The sequence below is a fragment of the Erpetoichthys calabaricus genome, chromosome 8 (assembly GCF_900747795.2).
Source record: "Erpetoichthys calabaricus chromosome 8, fErpCal1.3, whole genome shotgun sequence".
Taxonomy (NCBI): Eukaryota; Metazoa; Chordata; class Cladistia; order Polypteriformes; family Polypteridae; genus Erpetoichthys; species Erpetoichthys calabaricus.
The window spans coordinates 51,465,238-51,493,207 of NC_041401.2; the positions used below are offsets into that span (position 1 = coordinate 51,465,238).

Consider the following 27,970-nt stretch of genomic DNA (forward strand, 5'->3'; position numbering starts at 1 on the left):
GGATTATTCCACTTTAGATTAGACATTGGTGTATTTTATTTCTTCAGAAGAAAAGTTAGTTTAAAAAAAGTTAAAATAGTAATTTTGACATATCCATTTAAAGTAACAACATAATGTTTTCATGAATATACTATAATACTTCAGTATCCTAACTTGTTAGTAATAATAATTTAATAAGGAAGTAATTTATTTGGTCGAATTGAGTTCTACCAGTACCCTCATTAGGGGTATTTGTTCTAGTCTAAAAATGGTTTTCAGGACACTACTACACTTAATCAATTTGAGCTAAATGCCTGTAGCTGTATTTTTAAAAAAAATTTAATAACTTTGAACAGGAAGCATTACTAATACTTTTTATCAAAATGGTTTCTTATATGTTAAACAGCCTTTAGCATTCACTTGATAATGAACATGCAGTGGTGCATTATTAATCTATGTGCTGGAGCTCAATTTGGTCTTCTCTAAAAACATGTGCCAAAGATAAAAGCCAGAAAGCTATACAAAACTCAGCATGCTAACACACCTTCACTTTTATACAGATATTACATTTCACTCGCACTGAGTTTTCACTAATTAATACCTGAGAATGATTAAATTGGCCAAAACACATTTAGAAAAAAGGCAGATGTAGTGTTAAAATGAAAGGACTAAAACAGCTGGCGATGCAATGTTTTTTTACACATTTGTGTAGAGTCTCGAGCGCAATGTCTCGCAACACCTGAATCTTGGATTATAACCTCTAAAATACTCATTATATGGTGATATCACTACTCACGCATGCAGGAGAATTTAAATGTTCAATGCTAACTTTTCTGACTTGCCTTTTATTACAGGTAAGTATTTTATTGCTTATCTGTGTATTGCCACATTTCTTATTAGAAAAAATTAATAAACGAAAAAAAAAAAACCCTTACCTGAAAGCCTTGTTTCCGTTGGTACTTTCTCCTTTGCTGCATTTCTGCAAAAGTAGCTGCTCCTGTTGCATAAGTATAGGCCATGTGTGGTAGGAAGCTCATTTGATCCAGCCCTGGGTATGGCCTCAACCCTGGGATGCTTGCCTGAACTGGAGGCATGAAAGTGGCTGGGGGAAATGCACTTTGAGGAGGAAGTGATGTGTACAAAGGTTTGGCACTAAACGGGTTTAAACTGAACATCTGATTAGTGCTTTTGTCAAGGTTGTTGTTTGAACCCGAATATTCCTTTTTGAGATAAGCCAAGTTCAAAGGCTCCTCTGAGTGCTCAGATGGTAAGGAAATACTATTGTGGTCAATGTTAATATTCATAGGTTTTGTTTTGTTTTTTACAGTTGTAATACTTTTACGTTCTTTAATTTGCTTTGGCAAAGACAAGTCCAAAGGCTCTGCCTGGAGTTCCTCTGAAGTGAAGCTGTTTGGAGTGTACGAGCTGCTATGGGAGTTTTTAGAAGATGTGGAGGAAAGATTTAAAGGTGAAGGAGTATTGCTCCTTGAGTGGTCCAACTTTTCACCAATTTGTTTACCACCAGTAAACTGTGATGTTTTTGTAAGCCTGAGAGGAGTGTCACAATTATTAACATTGTTATGGAGTTCAGCTATGGACGGGGATGTAATACGGTCCATAGGCTTTATTAATGATATCGGCGACCTGGCTGGCATAGAGTCTTTAGTGGGAGTGTTGGTGGTTGCCAGCACCACCTCTATATTGTTCCGGTCCAGTGGTGGAGTTCTGGAATTACCATAATGGTAAAATTTTCGTTGCTCAAACCAATCTTTCACAAATTCCTGAGGGAGGCCAACAGCAATGGAAATCTTCAGTAGTTCCTCTGAATTAGGTTCCATGTTCATGGCAAAATATGCTTTGAGCACAGACATGTGGTCCTTGAAAGGGTTAATAGGGCTTGTGACTCCTTTTTCCGACAGCATGGAAGAAAGCAAAAGGGCATGTTTCTCTCCAAATAAGCCAGGCTTATTGGGCGTAACGTTCTCATTGGGCTGTAGGACTGCTTTTATCTCCTCATTCATTTTACACAGATAGCGTTCATGCTGATGTAAAGGAATGGGACCTGGAAAGGTCTCCTTGCAGTACTGACAAGAGAAAGGAGTGAATACATTGTTCTCGTGCACTTTATCTTCCGTACCTAAGTCTAATATATGATTTACCTTCTCTTTTTTAATATTGCTAAGTTGTCTCTTTGAGTCTGTGGTCAAGCTCTGGAGGCAAGCTTTGGCTTCATTGACCTTTTCTAGTGTGTAGTCAATAATACTTTTAGTGGCACCATTGTGGCTGACAACTGGAAGACCAACTGGTGGAGCACCAGGGGAAGTTACACCTTGCCCTTGTTCCTCATTTTGAGATACAAGTTCCTTCATATAACCCTTTAGTTTTGAAATCTCATCAGGTTTACAGTCCATTTTCTGCCTGCATACTGTATTGTCCACAATTTGAAGAACTTTCTGTACTTCACTCAGATTGCTCCCAATACCAGGAAAGCCCAGTAGCTGTGCATCCATTCCTAAGCCCAAGTGTTGCATTGGACTCGGAGATGATGCGTGGACCCCCAAAGGACTGCCGGCTCCAATTCCTCCATTCATAAAAGGGCCAGGTCCTCCAAACCCATGGGAGGCCATCATGAGTTTATAGTCATTGAAATCTAGTGGTTCTGTTTTAATTTTGAGTAGACTTGGCTGTTCTGGTAAGCCAAGTGGCTTGCCATTCTCCAGCTTATGTCTGAGTTGTGTAATAGCTGCGTTGGTGGGTGAAGATGATGCTGAAGTGGGAGAAGAACCTGTCTTTATACTGCTTCGCATCCTTCCATTTGCTGATATCAAGCCAATACATTTTTTGCTGCTGATGTGTGAACTGTAAGAGCCAGAATGAGAAAAGCGCTTCTTGCAGTTTGGACACTCATATGGCTTTTCACCTGAAAGACAGAGTAATAGAGAATATTAAATTATAAGTTATATTACAGTTTGTAAATGTGTTATTACACAGAACAAATAACAGTATACTAACTAATGCCTTGTCGTAAGGAGCCATAGGCTGTAGCATATGTCATTAGTTAAACAACCAAGGCAGGAATGAGACCCAGACAGAATTCCAGTCTAAAACTACCCTAACATGCTTCCCCAAATCATCCACAATTTCGAGTTACCCATATTTATCACTTTACACTCCGGAAAGGAATCTAAGAAAACACAGGCAGGACATACAAGTTCCACAAACAGGACACATCAGCTGGGAACTGATATAAACTAGCCTTCATGACTGTAATGTAGCACAACTACCCACTGTACCACAGTGCTGCCCACCTATCTGTCCTGTAAATATGATATTATATCCTAGCAATAAATGCAGTGAATAAATCATTCACTGTGACAATTAAAGATTAGCTTTCTATTTTTTTTAACAGTTACTTATTCTTTACAAATAGTGTGAAATAAACTCTTTCTTGCCAAATGATGAGTATTTTTTGTAATGTTATTGTTATAAAGTTCAGAACTTTCTTAAATCAAGGTAATGAATATTCAAACAATGTGCATGAGCACCCTTGCTACCCACCACTGTGAATCCGCAGGTGTTCTTTCAGATGGTGTTTATATTTGAAGGCCTTGCCACATTCTGTGCATTTGAACTTGCGATTGCCAGCTCCCTGGTTCAGCAGTTGGTGCTGTAAAAGAAAAGGCATTAACATTAGCTTTACACAAACATCTCAGAGCGAGACTTCTGTAAACAATCATAGTTAACTGCTGCAAACCAGCCAAATGGCTTGCATTACTACAAACCATCTTGCCTTTCTACTTCCAACACCAATGAGACAGTACAAGTGTGGAAATGACAGCAGAGTGAATCACATACCTTTCAACTTCCTGGCTGGCAAATGAGGGAAACAGGTCTTTAGAGTTTGGCAAGAACATACAGAAAGAAAAGACCCTTTTAAAATGTCTTTTATTTATTCATTTTGACAAATAGCCGTATAAAAAATAGGAATTAGTTTGTTATCTTGTTCTCTAAAATCAAGTCAAACTGACTTAAAACGGCATTTCTTGTTACATGTATAAAACTGGGATATTGTAGCTTGTCATATGCTGTCATAATTTTTGTTACTCTAAACTGCAAACTTATCAGCAAATTAGAACCACAACTTCCATTGATAGACACCAATTAAAACTTCAAAAAAATAATTCTAAAATATTTAATCAACCAATTTACAAGTGTAATAAGTTTAACATGAAAATGATTAAAATTATATTTTAGCCAGCCATATTAACTAAAGGTGGGAGGTGAGCATGTTAAACGATTAAAACATACAAAGACCTTTTTGCAAGGAAAAAGCCCCAGATACAGGCTAACAACTGCTGGGGTGTGCTGACTCTTCCCACATTCCTGGTGAGACAGATGGTGTTACACAGGACACAGGGAGGTTTGTTCAAACAGCAGCAACCTTCAAAGATCAAGCAGAAGCCAGCTCGCCAAGCGCCAATGAGGGACCGCCGCTCATATGTTGCTGAGTTGCATAAACAAACAGCAACAGCTGCTTTGTCTCCCCCCATTTCCCTCAGAGGACCACTGTAAACTTTAGTTGTGCCACTGTTAATATGATACAATCATTTTCATTTACTAATTGTAAATGCCACAAGCAAATGAGGGGATTTTTCAATGCTGAACCTAGTTTCCATAACTCATGAGTATAAAGAGATGTTGAGTAGTTAGAAGGAATAGCTCAATATATCCAATATTTGCCATAATTAAAAAAGGATAATCATTTGTTCTCTTATTACATTTGTTAGAAATCATATTTTAAAATTCAGCATGTAATGAAACAGCAAAATAAAATTATTCAGGATTTTTTCTTGTTTAAATGAACTTAAAGAGTTCTTAACATGACTTACGAAAAAATATATTTTTATTCCAGGACCAGAAAAAAGTAAATATATTCCTAAATCAGCAAGAGTATTGTCAAATGCATTTTAAAGTAAACCTTTTAGTCTGATGTTAAAATCTTTAGCAGCTCAAAACTAACTGCAGAAGATAAAGAATACTGCATAAATGGTATATCAAATGTTTAAATAAGCGATTTACAATAACACTGTATCATTTTATATATCAATATCAGTTTTCAGGCAAATTTCTCTAGGGAGCTTCAGAATAGGCCACTCCACATAACAGAAATGGTTTAGTAATTTTTATTTCAGCCTGAGAATAATAAAAAAAAAAATCAACTCACTTGGTATAGCCACACTTATTTCTATTAACCCTTTCAGGATAGATAGATAGATAGATAGATAGATAGATAGATAGATAGATAGATAGATAGATAGATAGATAGATAGATAGATAGATATTCTCATTATTATTTATTATGTGTTTTATTATGTAATTGTCTATGATAGATAGATAGATAGATAGATAGATAGATAGATAGATAGATAGATAGATAGATAGATAGATAGATAGATAGATAGATAGATAGATATTATTTATTATGTGTTTTATTATGTAATTGTCTATTCATTTAAATTTCTTTGAGAGATAATCATTGCTATTACAGGAATATATCAGATTACATTAGAATAGTATTTATACAAAACTGGTAAAAAAATTTAAAAAGGAGGTGTTTTACTTAGAATTGAGGACACATAAAAGCTTAAAGTGAAGTGAAGTTAAAGAGCAGATAAAATTTCTAAATTGGAAATTAACACAATCATTCGATCGTGAACACAAGACTGCTAAATCATATCAGAGAGGGCCATCAAAAAACCATTTAGGCCTCAATTAAAGCTATTACCATTAAAGGATCTGCATCTTCAAAATGCCATGAAAAATTAATAATGATTGCCAATCAAAATGATATCTTTTCTCCAAGGAGATAGCATGCATTAGAAAAAAATTCCAATAAAAAGAGCACATGATCCTCACCTGATCTCTCCCAGGCTTGTGTGTGGCCATATGTCGCTCAAGCTGGGTGCGGTAAGCAAACGTATAGTTGCACAGAGGGCAGGCAAAGTTTTCCTCGTTCTTTTCGTGGCGGTACTTGATGTGCTCTTTGAGTGATGTCAAGCGCTTGTAGCCTCGGTCACAGTAGGGGCAGGTCAGCAGTTGGGCAAAAGCATCTGGAGTTCCAGGTGGTAGGTCTACATAGGGTTGCCGAAGAGGGGGTGGGGTGAGAGAAATCAGGCCAAAAGGTCAGTAAATCAATGGCAGCTAATGGGCCTGATGCCCAGAATAATTTGAGAGGCATCTCTACAATCTGCTCTACAAAGTGCCATCATTTCAGATTGGCATCAAAACCCAAACATGACCTCTCTTCTTTCTTGTGGTCCACACACTTACAAAATGTGCCCAACTCTCTATAACAAAAATGTCACATTATTTATTGTGTTTAGGGACAAGCCTACTTTAATTTGCAGTGACCCATGATATAACAAGAAAACAATATGAGCATCTCTTCCCGTTTTAATGCCAGCATTTCTAAAAAGCTTTATACAATCTTCTAAAATTTAATATACTGTTAACATTGAGTCACAATGCTACTTTACTATTTCATTCTTGCTTAAATAAGAATATTACACTTACACAGGTATTTTTAAAACAGCCAAAATAGCATTTAAATAATATAGCCTGGTTCAAAATTATATTTCCTAAAGCTCCAGTTTAAATATGCAAAACCCTCACTGACACTCTGACCTGATAGTTTTAATGTCTTCACAAAATATGGGGAGCCAAAACCAGCTGCATTTATTTGTAACCAAGTAATGAATGCCTTATTATTCATGACATATGACATCCCCAATTCAAAACAGTAACTGTAATACAGATGAAGCCACTAAAGAGCATTTAAGCTTTCCCCTTCATCAGTGAGTGATTGTAAGTATTGGTTTTGCCAGCTGTGTAGATGCTGAGAGAACATTTTGTTAATTTAAAAACTGCCAATTGATTCTTCACTGAAATATATATGTATATATATATAAATGTTTTTCTTCTTATTCCTTTATAGTCATTTGTGAACATTAGATGCTCTTCCATTCAATAATTTTTAATAAAATGGAATTCTGGGTAATCAGAATCTATGCAAATGTACAGCTTTTAAAAATCCCACGTACTTTACAAAGCTGTACATTCTGACTTGTTCTTACAGCAGCAACAGGCAAAGCCCATAGAAGCTTAATTTACATTTTTTTTATGCTGTATGTAGCATTTGGACATTTATATTAGTGTGTACATACTAGATGATTTTGAATATCATCCCAAAACTTGAGGTCACTAATTTTATTATTCTGATTTAAAAACTGAAACACACCCCCTGGTATTGACCAGTTTGTTCACAATGCTATGAGAATTTTACAGATGTACCCCACGTTATCAAGATAGGACCCTTTAAGGAATCTGATCCAAAAAACTAGATTTGTGGCACTGATGAAGGAGACTGCTGTTTTTGCATAAACTGTATGTATGTATAAGTTAAAACTTCATACAATAAATGTATGTCTGAAAAAAATGCTAAAATGCTTCCATCAAAAGACCTTCTGGTATTTCTGTCTGCATAGTTTAATACAGTTTTAAGCATTTTTTACACATTCAGCAGAAACAGTGCATTTATTTTTTAGTCAGAGCAACATTATCTGATGGCAAACCTTGTCATCTGGTCCTGAACTATAAAGGTACACATTCATGTATGTGGTAAATTCATAATGGAAACAGCTGCATGTGTCAGTATAAGGCTAGAGTATATGAGCTCTATATTTCCTACCATTTTCATCCTGTCCATTTGCCTCTGGCGTGCCAAGGCGGGATAATTCCTCAGGAGCTTCTGGGTAAATGATGGCCGTGTCACCTCGCTGCAGGTATTCAGCAATACTGACCACATGGCTCTCTCCCTCATCCAGCTTCCCTTTGGCAAAATACTCCTCAAATTCTGAAGTGCAATCAACATTCTTAACTAAAAATAAACACATACACAATGAATTTATTTATCTGTTGTTTACTGACAAAAATGCAATGATGTGATAAAGTTGGAATAGATGGCTGCAAGTGACTCTAAATGCAATGAAGAAAACCATTAGGGTTGTACTTTAAGAAGTATACATCTAAGTTACTTTGTTATCCTGTCACATTATTGGCTACTAAACTAAGAAATATGGGTTAATCTTAAAAGAGTACTATCTCGAGTGCCTGAAAAGCTTTAAAAGATAAGAATTTTCTTTAAAACATATTGTCAGTTGAATTACAAATACTTACAGAAGAAACAAATTTCCTAGATCCCTAAACACAGAGCTGTGGTTCATCATCATAAAGTGAAATGGATGCATACTGATAGGTAAAGTTAAAACATGAGCCACAGCAAACCACCCAAGCAGTTTGGTTTTATTTATTTGAATGTATTTTATTTTAAGTAAAAAAAAAAACGAAACAGTTTTGTCAAACATTTTGATATTTCATGTCTTGGTAACAAAAAATATTAAAATAGCATAAGATATACACATTTTCCTATATTCCTTCTCATCTATTTTAGCTCTTATGGGAAAGAAGTGCTGCAAACTAGAGATAGCTGGCCTTAATCGCCTACTAAGCTAATAAGAAACCACAACCTTCATTACCCAGGAAATGACAGACCCTTATTGGTACACACTGATTACAAGCCAAAAAACTGCCTGTCCCACCAACCTGCCAAGTTTTACTTCTGTTTTCCTTTTATACGGTAATCATGTAGGTCCTCCCCCTTAAAAACTGTTTTGTAAATGATTTACCAGAAACAATTCCAAGTGTAACATTTTTGAATGTATGTTGTTGTTTGCAATTAATAGTTTTTTAATGCCCAAAGCACAATTTATACTGTTTTCTTTATTTGCTGCCTTGTATCAAACATAACACAATACTGTATTAAACATAATGTGGTACCATCACAATATGCTGTATTAAGCCCATGATTTACAATATTCACTTAAACCATTGTATTGTCAGTGTAGTCACAGAAACATGAAATTCAGCAAAATAACATTCTGCATAAATGTGTATACCGCAAGAACTTTAATTTTTCTAGTCAATAACAAAGCAGCAAATAGTTACCATTTTAGTACTTAACATTTTTTTTACCTTCTCAAAGCTCTTGATAAATATTGTGTAATAAAAAGCAAAATTGTGCATGCTTTACGAAGTAATTTGATAAAATCAGATAAAATACCAGTAATACTACACTATTTAGATATATGGGTCTTCTTGCCTAAAGCTATTTTCTTAAGAAATACATTTATTTAGATTTTAACTTGTCACTACATTAATAATTTCAGTTTAAGTTGCCATTTACATTAGTTTCTGTTCTTCCTGTTCTGTGATAGGGCAGCTCCAACCTTCTTCAATGTTTCCTTTATTTATTCTCAAACCTGCTTGCCTCAATCAGCCCTTTAATGGTAATCGCTGTTATGAAACGGAACAAGTATTAAGTGTGTAGTGGATTCCAACTGATCATTTCTTTTACAAAGACTTGATATTGGCTAATTAATCTACTTCCTCAAATCAGTTAAAGCAAACAATCTAGTTTTACAACTAAACACTGTGACCTTTTAGATGATTGGCCTCTAACTGCCAAATAGACATTGCCACTAGTTTATCCTAAATGAAATTCTCTAGATAATAAAACATGTTAGATGATGAATTTGTACATCTTTTCACTTTGACACTGTCAAACAGAAATAAATTGGGTGGCTTTCATATTTGTATACTCACCAGTACCATTGTTTCCAGTGGTCTGAAGTGTGGCTTCAGGCCCCATAGTGTCATAATCATCCTTCATGTCATCTTAAATAAAAGAAAAGAAAAGAAAGGAAAAATTACCATCACAGCATTACAAGCAACCACAGAGGTAAAGGAAACAAAATGCTGTTTGTTGCTGTATAGTGGCTTTGTCTAAGAATGCTATCATCTGAGCCCCACAGAGGCTTATTTACCTTAAACATTAAAGTAAGCAGACAAAAAGAGCTCAAGAGAATGTTGGAGGCTCGGAGGTGCCAAGCAATGAGATTAGTGCAAGATATGACCATCCCATATACCGATGTGGAGAACTGATTCACTTGACCCTAACCACCAACCAATATTAAAATTACTTTTGAAGTCTGTTTCTTGCCCTGTTGTCTAAAAAATCAATCATAGCAACTGTTTTGAATTTGATGTATTTAATATCAGTAAAAAATTAACTTATTTAAGAAATAACAAATGTTTATGATTTTCTGCATTGAAAGAAAATGTTATTTGAGATAGCAATTATGCAGCATCTGCGGTGGGCTGGCGCCCTGCCCGGGGTTTGTTTCCTGCCTTGCGCCCTGTGTTCAGACCCCCGTGACCCTGTAGTTAGGATATAGCGGGTTGGATAATGGATGGATGGATGGATGGATGATGCAACTTCAACAGTGTAACTCCATTCCATTTTCAAATCTACTTAATCTAATTCTGGGTCACTGAGAGTCAAAGTCCATCCTTAGCATACCAGCATCTGGATGACATACTGTAGTAGTCCATTGAAGGGCACACCCTTCTACTCTCGCTCTCACACTTCCAAACTAACTTGTATGTGCTTAGTGGGAAGTGGGAAATGGTCATACCTGGAGAAAAGTGTACATAGACATATGGGAACATGTAAACTCTACACAGACCATGGCCAAGATTGGACTGAAATGTAGTTTTCCTGGAGCTGAAAGACAGCAACATGGTGCCACTGTTCTAACCTGTTGCATCCCATTTTATGAAATGTATTAGACCTCTAAAATATAAAATGTCTCTCCCATAATGTTTTAACTAGGTGAAATCAAGGTAGCTTCAAGAAGGTAAAGGATTAATTAGAGTGTATCTTCTGTGTCGTTTTCTCTTTACTCCTGTCAAGCAATCCCTGTTACAGTGGAGTCACGAGTACATTATGTTTTCCGTTTGAGGGCATTGAATTTCAGTAACAGACGGAAAAACAGTGACTGACTGCACTTTTTGAATGCATATGCTGGTAATGTTCAAATTGCTGAACTTCCTTTCTCTTTGACCTTTGAAAGCAAACACATAGTCAGGCTTTCTCAAAAAAGGTTCACTGACTTTATCACTGAAAGTTTCTTGTTATGTACCTTTATCTGTTATCAGTGTAATTAAATACTTGACTGTCACATGACTCATAACAAGTAAATTTATTTTATTCCATACCAAACTCATACATGTTTCACTACACAGCCACATCAACTGCTACAATTCTTTAAATGAAAAGTTTCTACTTAGAAAAGAAAAACAGATATCTAAATGCAATGTTTAAAATCATTAACTACAATATTAGTATGGGCACAAAAATACATTTCACCTTTAATTCTGCCTGCATTTTATGTCAAAGCATTGAAATATATTTATGGCATATTTCTTTAAATTTTTTAAGAACCCATGAATAAGCAGAAATGAAGCAGAGAGGAACACAGGTGATTTATTTAAAATCTCTGGTGGTGATAATGATGTCATGGTTTCCAGCACACTGCATCTACCCCATTGTGGGATGAAAGAATGTCAAGGACAATTCCAAACACAAAACTCTGATTGTGTTGGAACAGGAAAAGCACAGTAAGAACTCTACTGTGCTCTTCAGTTCAAAACCTGCATCCTGCAGACAAAGTACCAAAGCATAGAAGAAAAAAGCTAGAGAAAGCATAAGCTTATCTCAGAGTAAAGCTATGTGCTGAGGTACTATTGTAGACAGTAAGGCACCATCTAAAACGCAGCGACAAAAAGCTTCTGGAACTCGGAACTATTATATGAGAACAGTATTACACCTTTAGGAAAAAAAAACTTCACAGGAGAACTATGATAATTTAAGTGTGTATTTCTTAATTTCTTAAAAGTGTTAACACTCTGTCGTGCGGTGTTTCTTGAACTTAAAATGTAAAACACTGCTAAAAATGTGGAGATTTTGGCTTTGTTCAGTGCGGAAATTTGCAGGCATCTGATATTGATTAGTTATTCATTTGATCAATAGGAAATGACTTTATACAGAATTTCATGTGAACCACATTACTTTTCTTAGGACTGTCTTAATAATCAGACTATCCACCCGCTTTACTCAAAATCTTGATTTCCTTTTTTTACATATTAAATTTTAAACTCTTGAATATTTTCCCCTTTCAGCACTCTGCACAGCTAGTTCATTAGCAGAAATGAATAGCTCACACCGGCTCATTTAAATGGGGTGTCTTACATGAGTTCTCGCCACACTCTGTTTCTGTCACTCGGTTCCCAAGAATCATTGACTCTTATTATACATGTAAATGGCTATCATAAAAATAAAAATTTCATTTAAGATTGTTAATGACTTCTGCAGCAGTCTGGCTTCCTTTTAATGATTATCCTCTGCCCCTAATTAAAAGTATTTATCTTTCAAGCATCTCCAACCAAATTCTTCCTTTTATAATATTACATTTAGTTTAAACATGTATTAAATAATTTGTATTATATATTTTTCAAAGATATGCAATACAAATAGTATAACAAGAAAACAATAATCATGCCTGGAAAATGAAATTTAATTTAATGTACAAAAAGTGGCAAATGTTATATGTAGGTAAAGGATTGTAAATTACAAATACAAGATGGGAAACAGAGACTTAAAGGGGGCAAATGCTGAAAAACATTTAGGAGTTAATGCGCAGTTAATTTAACGTAGCGCCAATTGAAAAGGTGAATATAATGTTAGGTTATATTGTAAAAACTGTTGAATGTAAGGGAAAAAAACTAAGTGCACAATGCACTAGGGCCTGAGTTAGTCTGATGGGCTATGGGAACTGATTTGCTTTAGTCATGAAAAGAAAAACCTGCATATAGCATAACCCAGATCTTCACAATTTTCAAATAAATTGAACAAATTAAATCTGCATAACATTCTTAGTTTAGTACAGAATTATATACTAGAGAGGCACTGTTAAGAATTAAGAGAAACTGCATTAGAAACAGACACCAAAAAGTACTTCTTTACAAAAAAGGTTATCAGAAACAAATTGCTGAGTAATGTACTTGAAGTGGAAATAGAGACAGATTTTAAAGAATATGTAGATAAGACATTTGAGGCATTGCATCTGTTAGCTAACCAGCCAAGCTGTAGAAACATAATGGTCTTCTCTTATTTATAATAAGGTTTGATTCCTTGTTTTATAAATTTACTGTCATTAACTATTGCTGCATCTTCACCTCTGATACCAAGTTGCTGAACTGACATTGCCGACCATGGTCTTGGAGTGTGACAGTGCCAGCTGGAGCTATTTGTTTCTTCTAGTGTATTATTTAGAAGCAAATTCTTGCTGTTATTTTTAAATTTAGATGACTTCTATTCTCATTCTACATCATGGATACTAGGGTTCAAGTCCCTTTGTGCACCTGCCATGTTCTCCTTGTGTCAGTGTGCATTCCCTCTGGGTGTTCCAGTTTCCACTATCTCCCACAGCACAAAGAGAAAGAGTTTAGGTGGGTTGTTGATGCTGAAAATGCCCCGATTGTGTGTAATTGTGTATTCAACCTGTGATGGGCTAGTGCCCTGTTCAGGGATTGCTCCTGCCTAATGTCTCCTGAGATAGATTTTAGATTCCCCATGACCCTGCTCTGGATAAATGGCTTGGGAAAATGGATGGATAATATATTATACTTTCCTGAGAAAATCAACATATTTTAAAAATCCTCAGTGCTTATGTTTTTTTAATGTACTATTTCTATATGAGCAATAATGACTGCACACAGGTGAAAGTAGTAGATAATTAGCTACTGGGTAGACTGATATTTAAACTTGATTATTAACTGGCTGCACAATAAAAAAAGAAACAAGAACTCAGAACATTACCTAACTAGCAAGGTAAAAAGAAGCAAAAAAGCAGAGACTTCATTTAGTTTCGTGCACTAATGGCTGTGACAACAAAAATTATCCTTCTGAATTTTGTGCAGCAGTAAAGGCAGCACAGTTGGTTATTTCTCATCTTGCAGACAGAGTGCTGTGACAGGCCTTTTAATTAAACAAGAAGTTCACTTAACAGCACTGATTGGACTAAAATTAAAAAAGTGGTTGGAACAAAAACCTGCAGCCACTGTGACACTAGTGATATAGTTTCTATTCCCAACACCATTATACAATATAGAGAATCTCCTAAGATATTAGAAGAAAGGGCAAACTCCACAAAAGCCAGGACTGAAACCCTGTCTCCTAGAGGTGTATGGCACAAAACACTAAACAATGTAACACCATTATACAATACCAACATTTTAAAAATAGTTGTTTCTCTTATTGATTTTCTCAGTTTAACATAGTATTGTATAACTATGGAACATTTTGGCAAGTGCAAAGAAAAAAAGGCAATGTTTAGTAAGTTTGTTATTTGGCTTGAAGGATTATATAAAGGAACATAAAGGAAATCAAAGTATTGGTTATTCTATGACATTTATAAAATATTTGGCTAATGTAGCATGGCATATTTTTTTCAAGCTAAATGAACACGCATTGAACACTGTGTCATGATAATCTAAAAATTATATATAGGGGAAAAAAAATCAGAAGAATACAGGGAGCTTGATCCTGCCTATGCTATAACATTCTAACATATTAATTAACCCTTGTCCCCCCCTACTCTGGACAGACCTTATTAAAAATAATTTCCCAACACCATGTACTCATCAGTGTTGCTCACATTTGATGAGACATAGATTACACCATCTTACTTTAGTCTATTTCTACAGCTTGCTATAGTTTTGCGTTTATTTTGACCTTATTCTCTCAGTTAAGAGACCGTTTCCATTGTTTAATAGTTGTTTTCTTAATGATGTATAGCTTCAGGCATCAGCACTTACCAGTACCATCGACTGAGGCTTGCAGCATGCCGTTGTTCTGCCAGGTGCGGTCTACCCTGACATCTCTCAACTCATCCTCCTCATCTTCCTTGTGTAGCAGTGCTTGGCTCAGACATGGGGAAGTGTCATGGTTGGGCATGCTTACTGGACTGCCTTCTCGGTCCAAGCTATTAAGGAGACCATCTTCTTCTGCAATGTGTAGCTTATCATCATCGTCTGTTTCTGAGCCAGTCTCGACAACATTTTCATAGTTCAGTACTGTCAAAAAGAAAAAGTAAAGGAATCAGTACATATAATCTAGTATAGTACTGTCATGTTAATTATTGAAATAATGAGCATAGCTAAGCATAATTAGCTGTGCTATGTTTACATTTTGAAAAGTTACACCAACCGAGCCAATGGCAGCAACCACCAGAGGTAACCAAAACCTCAAAACTCGCATTTGTTTCCAACTATAACATTGCTATACTCTTCATTACAATGCTCAATAAATCACTGTTTAAACTGAAACAAAGCCAAAAAACAGTCTGCATGTCCAACTGAGCCAATCAGTTTTGATGTCATCAATGCACACTTCTTTTAACAGACAGAAAGGAAGCACTGCAGAGCTTTGTCCCAGTTTTACATATTCCATCATATGCCTCAACACTTTGAAACTTACTGTACAGGGAATTTCCAGACTTACACACCACATAAAGTATAGAATTGTGTATGAGCTTCATGAGTTACATTTCTCATTTACCCTTTAGTGCCACCGTTTTAAAAAAAGTAAAAGAAGAAGAGAAAGAGAATACTACAGTTCCTAATAGACTTCTGGGGCACATGGCAAGGATACTCTATCTTCTAATAGTCTCGGCTTCTTTTGTACCAAAAGCCTTTTTTTCTAGAAACCCCAGTATTAGTTCCATATGTACTCTGGTGATTGTACTAGCTAGAAAGCTGCACAAAGAAAAAGATAAGTGTAAAAGCAACAGGAACATTAAAATAACTCACAAGTACCAGCCCGTTTGATTCCACAGCACTTGGTCCCAGACACATGGCAGCTTTTCTTAAAATAGACAGCCTGTAAATAAGGTCTGTGAACTCAATTGAAGGTGGCTGTTTCTGAATTAGTCAGCCCTCACAAGGCTCTCGGCCTACATGCTAGTACATAAATTGTCCACTTTAGCGAGCCGAAAGAAAGATTAGAGTAATAAACACGAGGCCTTCACACAGCTAGAGGACCACAGCATCATACACAGACATACAGCCCTGCCAACTACTGCAAGCGCAACACTTAAGAAACACATACTGAAGAAAAAAAAAAAAGTTAAAACCATGACATCATGGGAACAAGGCTAAGAAAAACGGGCCATGGAAAAAAAAAAAGCACAAACAATTTTCAGGTTCATTTTGAGCTCTGTGTACGCCTAATAAAGCAATCTGCAGAGAAGTTATCAACAGGGTTATCTCAAGTGGCTCTTGCCAGCTAGGGGATTACAGCAAAGTGACTGAAAAAAAAAAAAAAAAAAAAAAACCATTTTAATTTTATAATGCTTTTCAAGGATTCTTGAACTATTTTCAGTTTCAGACTAAGTCATATCTGCATGCCTTATCCGTGAGCTTCCCAAGGAGAGAAAGAGAGAATGAAAGAAAGAAAAAAAAGAACAAAATCCCAGACAATTTTTTTAGGTTAGACTAGAGACAAAAAAAAGATTACACTGCACATATCTGTTCATAATATGATCTTTGTATAATCCGCGGGCCTGCACTTGCCTTCCAAACAACTGCACAACAGGTGCAAATTAAAATGAAAACGGCTGCGGAGACGGGGCAAACAGAATCCGCTGACCTGGTTTGAATACCAATTGACGGGGGAAACAAAACCTTTTCAAGAGGTGTGACCACAAGGGTTTAGGCAAGTTCAGGCTGGGTAATGCCCTCTGAAATGAAAAAAAGAAAGGAAAGGGAAAGAAAGTGAGACATTCGAACTAGCTGTGTGGTCCACATATACCTTGGCACAATTGATAATGCGCTTTTATTTTTTTTTTCTACCCCACAAATCCACCCCCCCACCTCCGTAGCAACTGAGATTTAACCATTTCTTAGCAACATGCAGAAGACTCCTTTCTAAAAAGGTTCCGAAGACTGCCATGGTGGGGGCTGCAACAAAAGGCCAGGAGGCCTGGGAAGCTATCAACCCACCCCCTAAAACCTGATCTCTGGACGAAAGGGGAATAAAGAGAGGTCTGGAAGGAGTGAATGAAATTATCTAAGGCTGGACAGGTTTTAAAAGGCTTTTATTCCCTAAAAAACATGCCTTTTAGGGTCTCTTCTTTTGTTTCTGCCATACTGTTTGGAATGACACATGAACAGTGCTACTGCACTGTGACTTAAATATTTTGGATCAAAAAAAAGGAAGAGGAGGGGAAATTTTTGTGATTAATCGGAGGCTCCTGGTAAGTTTTAAACATCACAGCAATCTAAACAAGAGATGGAGACGGGTCTCACTACAGGGTCAACTGATGAACATCCATCAACTTTGAAGGAAAACAATGCGATACTCCCCAATTCTCTTCCCCCATAAACATCTCTAAATACGTTTTAGATAAAAAAAAACTGCTGCCATGTTCACCTTAATTTTCACTGTACTTCTCAACCGATCATTGGGTTACATTTCCCATCCTGAATGCAAGTCCTTTTTTCTGTAAACAGTTGCTATTTTTTGTATAAACTAAGACAATTCTTTCAAAACAACATTTGTTAAAAATTCATCATGCAAAATGTCCCTGTGACATAGAATATACTGCTGAGGGCTGCAACTGCTCATTATTATACTTACTAAGTGAAGTATAGGAAGTAGACTCAACAGTTTGTAGTCATGCTTCATTTGGCTGCTTGTTGGCCCTCAACACGGTGAAAAAGTAAAAGTCATTTCAATTTGACACAATTCTTTGTAAACCTTATAGTTCTGCTTGTGTTCATAAATCCATTTTTTGGCCACTTGTCACAAATTGTCCTTTTTTCTTTTCAAAATTAATTTTATAATAAGGTCACGGGCCTAAATGACTACAGTCCAGTCAGTAGCTTAAACCTCTGTGGTTATGAAGACTTCTGAATGCCTTATTCTGAAATACCTCAAGAATGCTAAAAAAGACTTCCTGGACCCATTTCAGTTTGTATACAGAACCAACCGGTCTGTTGATGATGCAGTGAATTTAGGTCTGAGCTTCATTTACCAACACCTTGATAAGCTAGGGGCATATGTGAGGATCTTGTTTGTGGACTTTAGCTCCACTTTCAGTATAATCATCCCAGACCTCCTAAATAAGAAACTCACTCATTTCAATCTGCAATTGGATCACAGACTTTCTTACAAATAGGAAATAGTACATGTGGTTGGATACACATATGTCTGACCCATTAACCCTTATTACTGGTGCACCGCAGAGATGTGTCCTTTCCCCACTACTCTTCTCACTTTATACCAATGTCTGTACATCTGGTGATTTGTCTGTCAAACATCTTAAATTTGCAGATGACATAACACTAATAGGCCTCATTTCTAATAATGATGAGTTCATATACAGACAAGTGGAGTACAATTTGACATTGTAGTGCAACCATAACAATATGGACCTTAACATTAAAAAAAACTCAGGTGATGATCAAAAATTTCACCTATCACTTGCTATAAATGGCTCTGCCGTTTGGATGACAGAATCATTTAAGTTTCTGGGCACTGTTGTATCACAAAATTTTAAGTGGGACAATAACATCACATGCATTATTAAGAAAGCCTATCAGAGAATGTTCTTTTTTGCATCAGCTGAGGAAATTCAATCTCCCTCAAGAAATTCTGGTCCAAGCCATCATCGGGTCTATACTGTCTGGTTTGGTGCTGCTGCTTATCAGGCTAGGGCCATTCTATAGCGTATCATCAAAGTCTGTGAAAGGAACAGGGACTGTAACTTACCACACATTGAAGTTCTATATGAGTCAGTGTAAAGAAGAGGGCTGCAAACATCACTGCTGATCCGACTCACCCAATCTGACTCACCCAGGGCATCACCTGTTCCAAAGATTTGCCTCCAGCAAATGTCTCTGTTTCTACTCAGTATCTATATATACCTGCACACTAGACTGCCTAGACATTTTAATCCTACTATCTCTTTGTTTGTTTGTATTGCCCTTGTATGTGCTGCATCATATTTAATCATTCTATGTTTTATCATCTTAAATTTAGCTTTTGTTTTCTGTGTTGTCCTTGTATTTTGCACCAATACTATCAAGACAAATTCCTAGTACACATTAGTATACCTGGCCAATAAAGTAAGTTCTGATTCTGATATTATTGATACTAACTATCCGGTAAAAGCAAATGACTTGTGATGGGTTTAAAAAAAAATAAGGAACTAATTAATTCAAAATATGCAAATATCAGCAAGATGTTACACTGCCAAGTTGTTTTATTAATCCATTGTAGGGAATGATGAATGTGAAACTTAAGTACATGATAAAAATTAGAAAGTTAGAAACATAACATTTTTGCTCATGAGCCTTCAATAAATGGTGTTTCTGAAGTTCTTCTTTTTTGTATCTTTAATTTTTTTTAAACACATACTCTATATACAAATGCATCCATTATCACACTTGCTTCTTCCATTTTGCAGCCACAAGGTTTAATGCTTATCCTGACAGAATTTGGGTACACAGCAAGAACCAGCCCTGAAATATTCACTCCTCATATTGCTTCTACAGCATGTTACTTCTCTATCTCTATATATTCCCATGACCATAAATTTGATAAAAACACTTAAGAAAAAAGTTGGACTTATAAATTTCTAAAACTTGTTTGAACAACTGGTGGTGGGACTTAGCCTATACTGGCAGCAATAGATGCAAAGTAGCAAAGAACCCTGGAGTGAAGACAAGTCCATTCGAGGACCAACTCATAATTCACACCCATACCTAATTTAAAATATCCAATTAACCTAACATGCATGTCTTTGGGGATGTGGTAGGAACAATGAAGTACCTGGAGAAAATCCATTCAGACAATAAGAAAATGGGTAAACTTCAAAGAAACAACGACAAGACACAGGATTTAAGCCCAAGACACTGTATGTGTGAGAAGACTGTAGTGTAAACCATTACACCATTAAACAAGCCTTCAGTTTACAGTACATGCATTACAAATATTCCTCATTGTTACTTTTTACATTGTATATATAAAATAATATTTTGTTATTTTTTTGCTGCACACAATAAACTAAAAAAAGAAACATTCACATAAAGGCAATATATTGCTCAGAAGCGTCACTTTTGCAAGCATTTGACTAAATGTTCAACAGCAACCTAAAACAGAAGCCACAAAGGTTTTGACTTTCACAAATATGTTAAAATGGCTTTGTCTATCTAAATATTACTTTGATTCTGGACACGATTTAGCTTCTAAATCTTTTTCAGAATTGAAAAACAGATTGCAGACACCTTATTTTGTATTAACTAAATGTTACATTCAGAGGTTCTGCAATCAATTTGTGTTTCTTACAACACTCTGATTCTTCTGTGAGCCAACAGCAGTGTTGCAAGAACTAATAAGCTCATCTGTGACATTTAACAGTACCTGGCAAAACTAAAATGTTTTACTGAATCCCAAGAAGTAAACTTTTTTTTTTATATACAACAACTGAATGAATTCTTAATTCTAGATATTTATTTGAATGTGAAATGTCTTTAGAGTAACAAGAAACACTTTCCACATTTCAGCAATCCTTTGTGTTTTCCTTACCTCCACAAAAAACAGCTCTATTGTGCTTTTTCTGACAATATTTACTTCTTGGCAAGTTCTCTTCAAATGTCATTTCCCTTTCTTATCCTTTCTTTAAGTGTCATCAACAATAAAAGCAATTAACTATGACATTTAAAGGCTGGTGCTACCTGCTTTACTTAATGTTATCATTCTTTTCTCTTGAAATTTTCAAGTAAATAAAAGAGTGTCATGTCTTCAAATGTTACAGATAATTAGGATGACAATTATAATTACTGAAGTGTTCTATAATATTAGACTTAAACCGCTCTACCTACCTAAACCCTTTTTACGACGCCGGCATTATGCTGTCAGTTAAGAGAGTGAAGAGGCCAGTTGTTAATAATGTATATTGTATTGATTACGATGACTAGCACCTTCCAAAATGACTATTTGTGTGGGGGAGGGAAAAAGTGAAGGGAGGAATGAGAGTCATCATTTAAGTGTCTGTCTTTTTTTTTTTTTTTTGAAGTAGACTTTTTTTTTTTTTTAAAGAGCACTCACACAATTAAATTCTTGTCAGCTCTGTATTAATTATAACACACAAACCAAGTGCATGTATATATCTCCTGTTCACATGAGGTTACTTTCAGTTCTTTTGATTGAGCATCATCGTAAATTTAAGTTTATTAAAAAGTGTCCACATTTCACTAATGAAGTGTGTGGAGAATAGGCTTCATTAGATTCTTCAACATTTTATTTCTACCCAAGTAAGCAGCTTCTAAAAGCTTTGTCATCTGCATTTTCAGACAGGACCCATGAGCAGTGGTCACACAAGAAAACACAAATAAATAAATATCAAATAGCTAAAAATTGTAATTTAACAATGGGTCATAAGAATATTAACCATCTTTTTTTAACGAGGAAAGGAGGACAATAACATTTACATTTTGCCAAGAAAATCCCAAATTAGAAACTCCTTTTTTAACCTTACACAAAAAACAGAAACTAAAAATTAGTAACCTATTTCAACAATAGTGAATCCCTCAAAAATACTATACTTATATTATTTATAAACAGTATTAATCTTTATCCAGTTAATTTAACTTAATTTTAAATGCACCAAAAGAGTCATACCTTTAACAGATGAAATAACAGCTTGCTGCTTTGCGAGAAACTTATCCCAAAATGAAATATGATATGTCCATGAAGGAATTACACTTATTTTTACATCTTCCATCAGAAAACATTAAAAATAAAAATCCAGATAGATAGATAGATAGATAGATAGATAGATAGATAGATAGATAGATAGATAGATAGATAGATAGATAGATAGATAGATAGATAGATAGATAGAAATTAGTAAGGATGGATGGCCTACTATTTCCACACTTTGTGCTGTAAGGTTGCAGCAGTTAGCTAAACTGACTATCATGGGTTTGCTTCAGGTAATGTGCTGCTTCCTATCCCATCATCTCTGATAATAGTACAAGACATTAACCTTATTGGAGGATAACTGCTCTCCCATGAATCTGGGGGATACAGATCACCTGAATGGCCAAAGGGATTGGGGGTGGGATAAATAAGGTAGGAGGAGGTGAATCTGGTGGTAAAGGCATTAAGGTGGAAATGAGGTCGTTGTCTCATGGCCTCCCAAGAGAAATATCATGTGTTTGAGCAGTTAAATACCTTCTTGTCTAAAAAAAATGTGTGCATATATATACATATATACACATACCAGATGCTCACACTGTAAAAATTAATGTTAAATTATCAGATTTATATTTCAATGAAATGTTAAACATTTGAATCACTCTGTACTGACAGATATCTATTATCAACAGCAGCAGCCTTTTTCAGCCTATTAATGGATGACTGTTCCTCCACTCTTTTATATTACACATAAGAGCTAGCAGAGAAGCTTGGAGCCTGGAGGCGGCACTCGCCTCAAGTAACAATGTGTCTGTTTTTTTCACTTTTGATATTACTGTGTTGTATTGTCAGATAGAAGAAACACTTCTATGTGCCCGTACACTTTCAGGGTAATCTTCCCACCATGAGAAACGTCAGACCTCTCAAGCAGAGCAGGATAAAAAACAAAAAACATACCTAGGTCCTAATGCTTGAGCTCAAAAGTTGGTACTAACAGGAAAAAAGATGTCTTTCCAGTCAGAATGGTGAAAGGTTGACTGGAATTCCTTCAATAAATGCCTGGGCAAGGTTTACTCATGCAACAACTTTATTAATTAACATTGTGAAAACAGCTCATATAATAACTATGTCTGAATTAATCTGATGTATAGTTTCAAGTGCATCTAATTTTGCTTTTCTCTTATCTCTCAGTTTAGAGCTTTACATACTGATAAAAATGCTATGTGGTCCTGCAATTATTGACATGAATATGAGTGTATTATATGTGCCATATACAGAGTACTATATATTTATATTCAAAGAATAACAGTGTGTTTTCCCATGTTTTTTTAATAAATTCAAGGTACTGTTTGCTTAACAAACAAGTAATAAAAACATTCAAAAATTGTGAATTATGTATTTGAGCATGGGGTTCATTTCAGAATAACTGAAAAGAATAGTTCCAGTTTACATTTAGCTCTTTCTTTATAATATGAAAAAGAGTCATTCATAATATTCACATTATTTTCTTTTTATGCAAACTGCAAATTTTCAGCTGAGGTTGATTTTCAAATAACAGCCTGAGACAGAGAAATAATGCAATCCACAGTAAATACTGATAGATAGATAGATAGATAGATAGATAGATAGATAGATAGATAGATAGATAGATAGATAGATAGATAGATAGATAGATAGATTCACTTTAGCTAAACAAAAAAGTTATCCATTTGTTTCATTGTTTTAATTGGACCCACACTTATTACTAGGAATTTTATACTGCCACCTAGTGTTTTAAATGCCTTTACTCAGGAGCTAGTACAAAAACTAAAGCAAACTGCATGTCTGATACTACACAAAATATTTTGCCCTACTGTACTGCTAATTTACATCCAGTGAAAGCTATTCTGGATTTAATGACAAAAAACTTTAACAGTATATACCTTTATACCTTCTTTTAATATAATAAGGAAAAAGGAGTTTTACACTCTGATTACACATTGGATATATAACTGGTAAATATTTTGCTAAATACACAAATCACTGTAAGATTTATTTTTTCATGCTTGTTTCCTGCCAAATTTCATGAAACAATGACAAACTCTAGGTATAGCATAAAAAAAAACACAGGCATTAGAGCTACAGTGGTTGTTCTCTGAAAAAAAATGACTCATTCTTTTCGATCTGTCTTTAGTTTTCAGTCTTGGTAATGCTTATTCTTTGTCATCAACTTTATCACCTATCTTCTACATTTTATACAAGCATACCAGCATGAATCAGATGTTGTATTAAAAAGGCACACGGGGTAATTTACAGAATATACACTTTCTTCATATACGGCCATGATGGTGCCTTGTTGTTTAAATGTAATAATAATAATATATTCAAAGATTAAGGTCTCAGACTATCAAGCACCAGTATAAACATCTGAACTGTCATGGCCAGTGCAGAGTGGTGTAGCTATCGACCACATTCCTTTTACAGAAATATAGTTAAATATGCATTACTTAATGAAACTGTAATAAGTCTAGAAGTGGTCAGGCTAAATATGCATTAATTAATGAAACTCTAATAAATCTAGGCTAACTACATTGCTTATGACACAAGTGAATTCAGCAAGTGACAGTTTACTTTCATTAAAAGAACAGCCTGCTTGAAAAGGTGTATAGTATGCTCCATCACTAAGGAGGAACTTTATATCCCAGGTCAGTTGCATCCTGGCTGTCTGTGAGGCAGCTCCATCAGTGTAAAAGAGGTTTGCACATTGAACACTACTATACAATTGTCCATGTTTGGCAAAAGGGATCCTACATTGAATAGCACTGTAATTTGCATTAGGTCCTGACTTTGGACCCACTGCATCTTATCCCTCATCAACCACCAGACTCTGGCTGTTTCACACGCAGCCATCAGGACAGCACAAACATAACTTGATGTAAACCTCTTTTGCTCAAGAAGCCATCATCTGCAGGACTGCACTCTATAAAAATATACCTTCTGTGGTATTTCTGCAGCTTTGAGTGCTATATCAGTTAAATAACAGCAAATTCTTGAACTGGAAATTTCAGAACAGTTGTGTAGCTATTCATTTTTATAGTCTAACACGGGCTATCTCATCAAACTGAAATTTGAAGCCCAAGGCCATCTTGTTTTAGAGAAATTCTGGATTCTACAGTATATTCTCAAAAATCACACTGTCATGAGACCGACAATAAAAGATACCAACAAGAAGCACAGCTGAAGAGTATCAAAACACATTCTCCTTTGTTAACATGTCACATGGGCAGCAATATAAAACGGCATTCAAATAACTCTTACGGACATGAGAAGACATAACAACGAAAACTGGCCACGTGGCTCTTCAGAGTTCATCAAGATCACATTTTTCTAACTGTAAAATCAACTCAGCACAAATAAATATTAATTTCTGAATCATCTGTTGTCACTTTTAAAAAGTTAAGCAGCATGTCATCCACTGGTAATCTGTTTCAATATCTGAAAATGGGTTCTCCACTCTGTCAGTTACAGGTGCAAGCACAACATTTAATGCAAAAATGTTTTCTTTACAATAAAAAATAAAACACCTGTAACATATTGTATATGATATCTTCTGAAGGACACCTATCTGTGCATTTATGAATAACTCTGAAACTGATATATCCATTTCAGGGTTACAGGGACTTACCGCCTATATAGGCACAAATGAAGGAATGAATGTAAGGTAAGGGTCAAACCTTGGGAAAGATTCCAGCAAGTTCATGTAACATAAAAATGTGTGGAACAGCATATTTCATTTAATTCTAGGACTTCATATTTTTTATTAATTTAAAGTGAACTGTCCAGAGTAGCTTACTGCCTTGTGCATAATGCTGCTAGGATAGGTCATGGCATCCCTGAATTTAGAACATGCAGATTGGAATGGTGGATGTATCTTCTGATAATAAATTTTTATTTTATATATTAAGAAAATGGATTGAAATTTTAATGTGCAAGTGTAATGATGTTACCTTTACAGCACTGCATTTTTCAAAATGAAATTTGAAGTCTGCCAGTGATGCCTTTGGCCAAATTGTTTGCCTGTTTTTCCCTGGTTTTTTTTTTTGGTGGGGAGAGGAGTTTAATGATAACTTTCACAATTCAGAGGCATGATGTTTGGTATATGGCAAAGATGAACTTCTGTTGCATCATGTTCTGGTTCTAATACTGTTTTCAGGTAGGAGTTAAAAGGACTAGAATCTGTGCCCTGCAACATGGATTAGAGTAGGCATAATTGCTTATGGAATTTATAAGAAAAACTGTCATTTATTACACTGCTGTTTGTTACAAAACCCAGTTAGTTAACAAAGAATAGGGAATATCGACCTCTACCCGATGCTGAGAAAAAAAGAAATTACAAACCAGTCAGGTGACTAAATTCAAATTCACAGCTCTTGATACAACCAACAGTGACACGACAGAAGAATATAGCGGTACAGAACCGGGTTTGATTCCACTTGGAGATACCCGTGTTTGAGTCATTTCCTCCCAGAGACAAAAATTTCCTCCAGAAATGTCTATGTTCAACATGCATCGTAAATATAACTGTGCACTCCACGATGGACTGACAACCTCTTCACAATAAGTTACTCATACACATGTAATTTTAGACACTTGCAATAAATATATAATCAATAAACATAAGCTACAGAAAAAAACATCCTGTTTTCAATTGAAATTCCTCACGACGATACCGCGCCCACTAATACAATTTGCCTTTCTTTATGTTTTCTAACGAATGCTAAAACTCTTTTATTCCATTTACAATGGTGCAACATGATGTGTACATAATTACCAACATAACATGACACATAAATCACTCATAATTAGTTCCCTTGTTTCATAAGTGTAATTCTTCAAACAAAAGTTTGGAAGGCTAAAAAACAATTTGTTGTATTTTTTTATTTTCTAATTTTAAATCAGTATTCAGTTCTGCTATTTAATGGGGCAAAACTTCCATGGAGTACACAAACTGAGGTTTTGGAAATATTCCAACTTAATGTGTTTTTCCAGCAAAACATGTATTCTCATAACATCCTCTTACACTGCAGTGATCCATCCATGATAAGAAGCCTATCGCTTCCATTTGCTTGACATGTTAGCACAGACTTCAGCGAGAAAACCAGCCGTGAGCAAAAAGGACATTATCAAGGCTTGAACAAAAGCCTAAAGAGTGTGCTGCTGTTTTGTCGGAAATATAAATGCTCAAAACTCAATGATGTGTAAAGCAAACAGGGAGTGTGTGTGCGGGTCTGTGTTTACGTGAGTGCGTTGCAGAGGGGGGTGGATATGTTCAATAATTTCTGCCATGAGGCACCCACAGTAGCCTGACTCTAATTGAATTAAACTCCCATTTATTTGCAGAGGCCTGAGCAACAGGCTGGAAAAAGAAAGCTTAAAGGTTTGCTCAACTGCTCTGAGGTCCCACCTTTCCTTGCCCCTGTACGAATCCACCATCTGTGCTTACATGCACACATGTTCCATCTCTCGACAAATGTTCAGGGCCCCTACCAAGCACCAAAGCCAAAAAAAAAAACAGCATAAGCTGCACAAAAGCTTTTCGGGCTGCCCTCAGGTCTAAAGCGGAAAAAAGGGGAAATAAATAAATAAATATGAATCTCTTCAGTTTATAGCCCAGGTGAGCCCATCTTGTGAGTTCTTCCCATACTGACACATGTCAAGCAAAAGAAAGGTTAAAATTAGAAAATTTAATTTATTTGATAATTTCCCAGAATAATTAGAGTTAATATGGGTTAATTAATATGCAAATCTCTCAGCAGATGTTCTGCAGCGGGGCCTTGTGCAAGAAAACAGCCTTTACTTTCTCCTGCGTGATTTTGGCTGTCAGTTATTGGCTATAATTACTGTAACTAACCAAATACACACAAAACCTTATGCAGGATAAAATCGTTCCAGTTCGAGTCCTGAGCAAACCGGTACTTTTCTCACACAAAAGGACACAATTTCTTATTTTCTTTGGAAATAAAAGCCTTTTTTGTTTCTCCCTTTTAATTTTTTCCCCCCGATGAATGCTATTTAAAACGTTTCACTTTACATGATATTGTAAAGTGTTCCCTACATGTTAATCACACAATGGTACAAATGCTTTAAAAATTACAGTACTTGGCACCTGCAAATCCAACTTTTCTTTTATCAACAACATTTTATTTACAGATGTTCCAAGCGACTTCTTCATTTTTATTTTTACTTTTTTTAATGTGATTGCACCTGCATCAATGCAAAAAAAAAATAATA

The 27,970-nt window shown here is 35.5% G+C and overlaps 1 protein-coding gene across 5 annotated transcripts in view; it reads right to left on the reverse strand.

Moving 5' to 3' along the window:
* Positions 1 to 27,970, reverse strand: part of LOC114655488 (zinc finger E-box-binding homeobox 2-like) — a 121,252-nt gene that overhangs the window by 8,493 nt on the left and 84,789 nt on the right. For 4 of the 5 annotated variants that reach the window (XM_051931082.1, XM_051931080.1, XM_051931084.1 and 1 more), the window contains 6 exons: positions 14,815 to 15,072; positions 9,700 to 9,771; positions 7,727 to 7,915; positions 5,896 to 6,110; positions 3,538 to 3,646; positions 915 to 2,899 (listed from right to left, as the gene is read on the reverse strand). In XM_051931082.1, the coding sequence (XP_051787042.1) occupies positions 915 to 2,899; positions 3,538 to 3,646; positions 5,896 to 6,110; positions 7,727 to 7,915; positions 9,700 to 9,771; positions 14,815 to 15,072 (2,828 nt within the window). Of the gene's footprint in view, positions 1 to 914; positions 2,900 to 3,537; positions 3,647 to 5,895; positions 6,111 to 7,726; positions 7,916 to 9,699; positions 9,772 to 14,814; positions 15,073 to 16,645; positions 16,737 to 27,970 lie in introns of all 5 variants that reach the window. The other variant, XM_051931081.1, reaches the window with a different exon arrangement.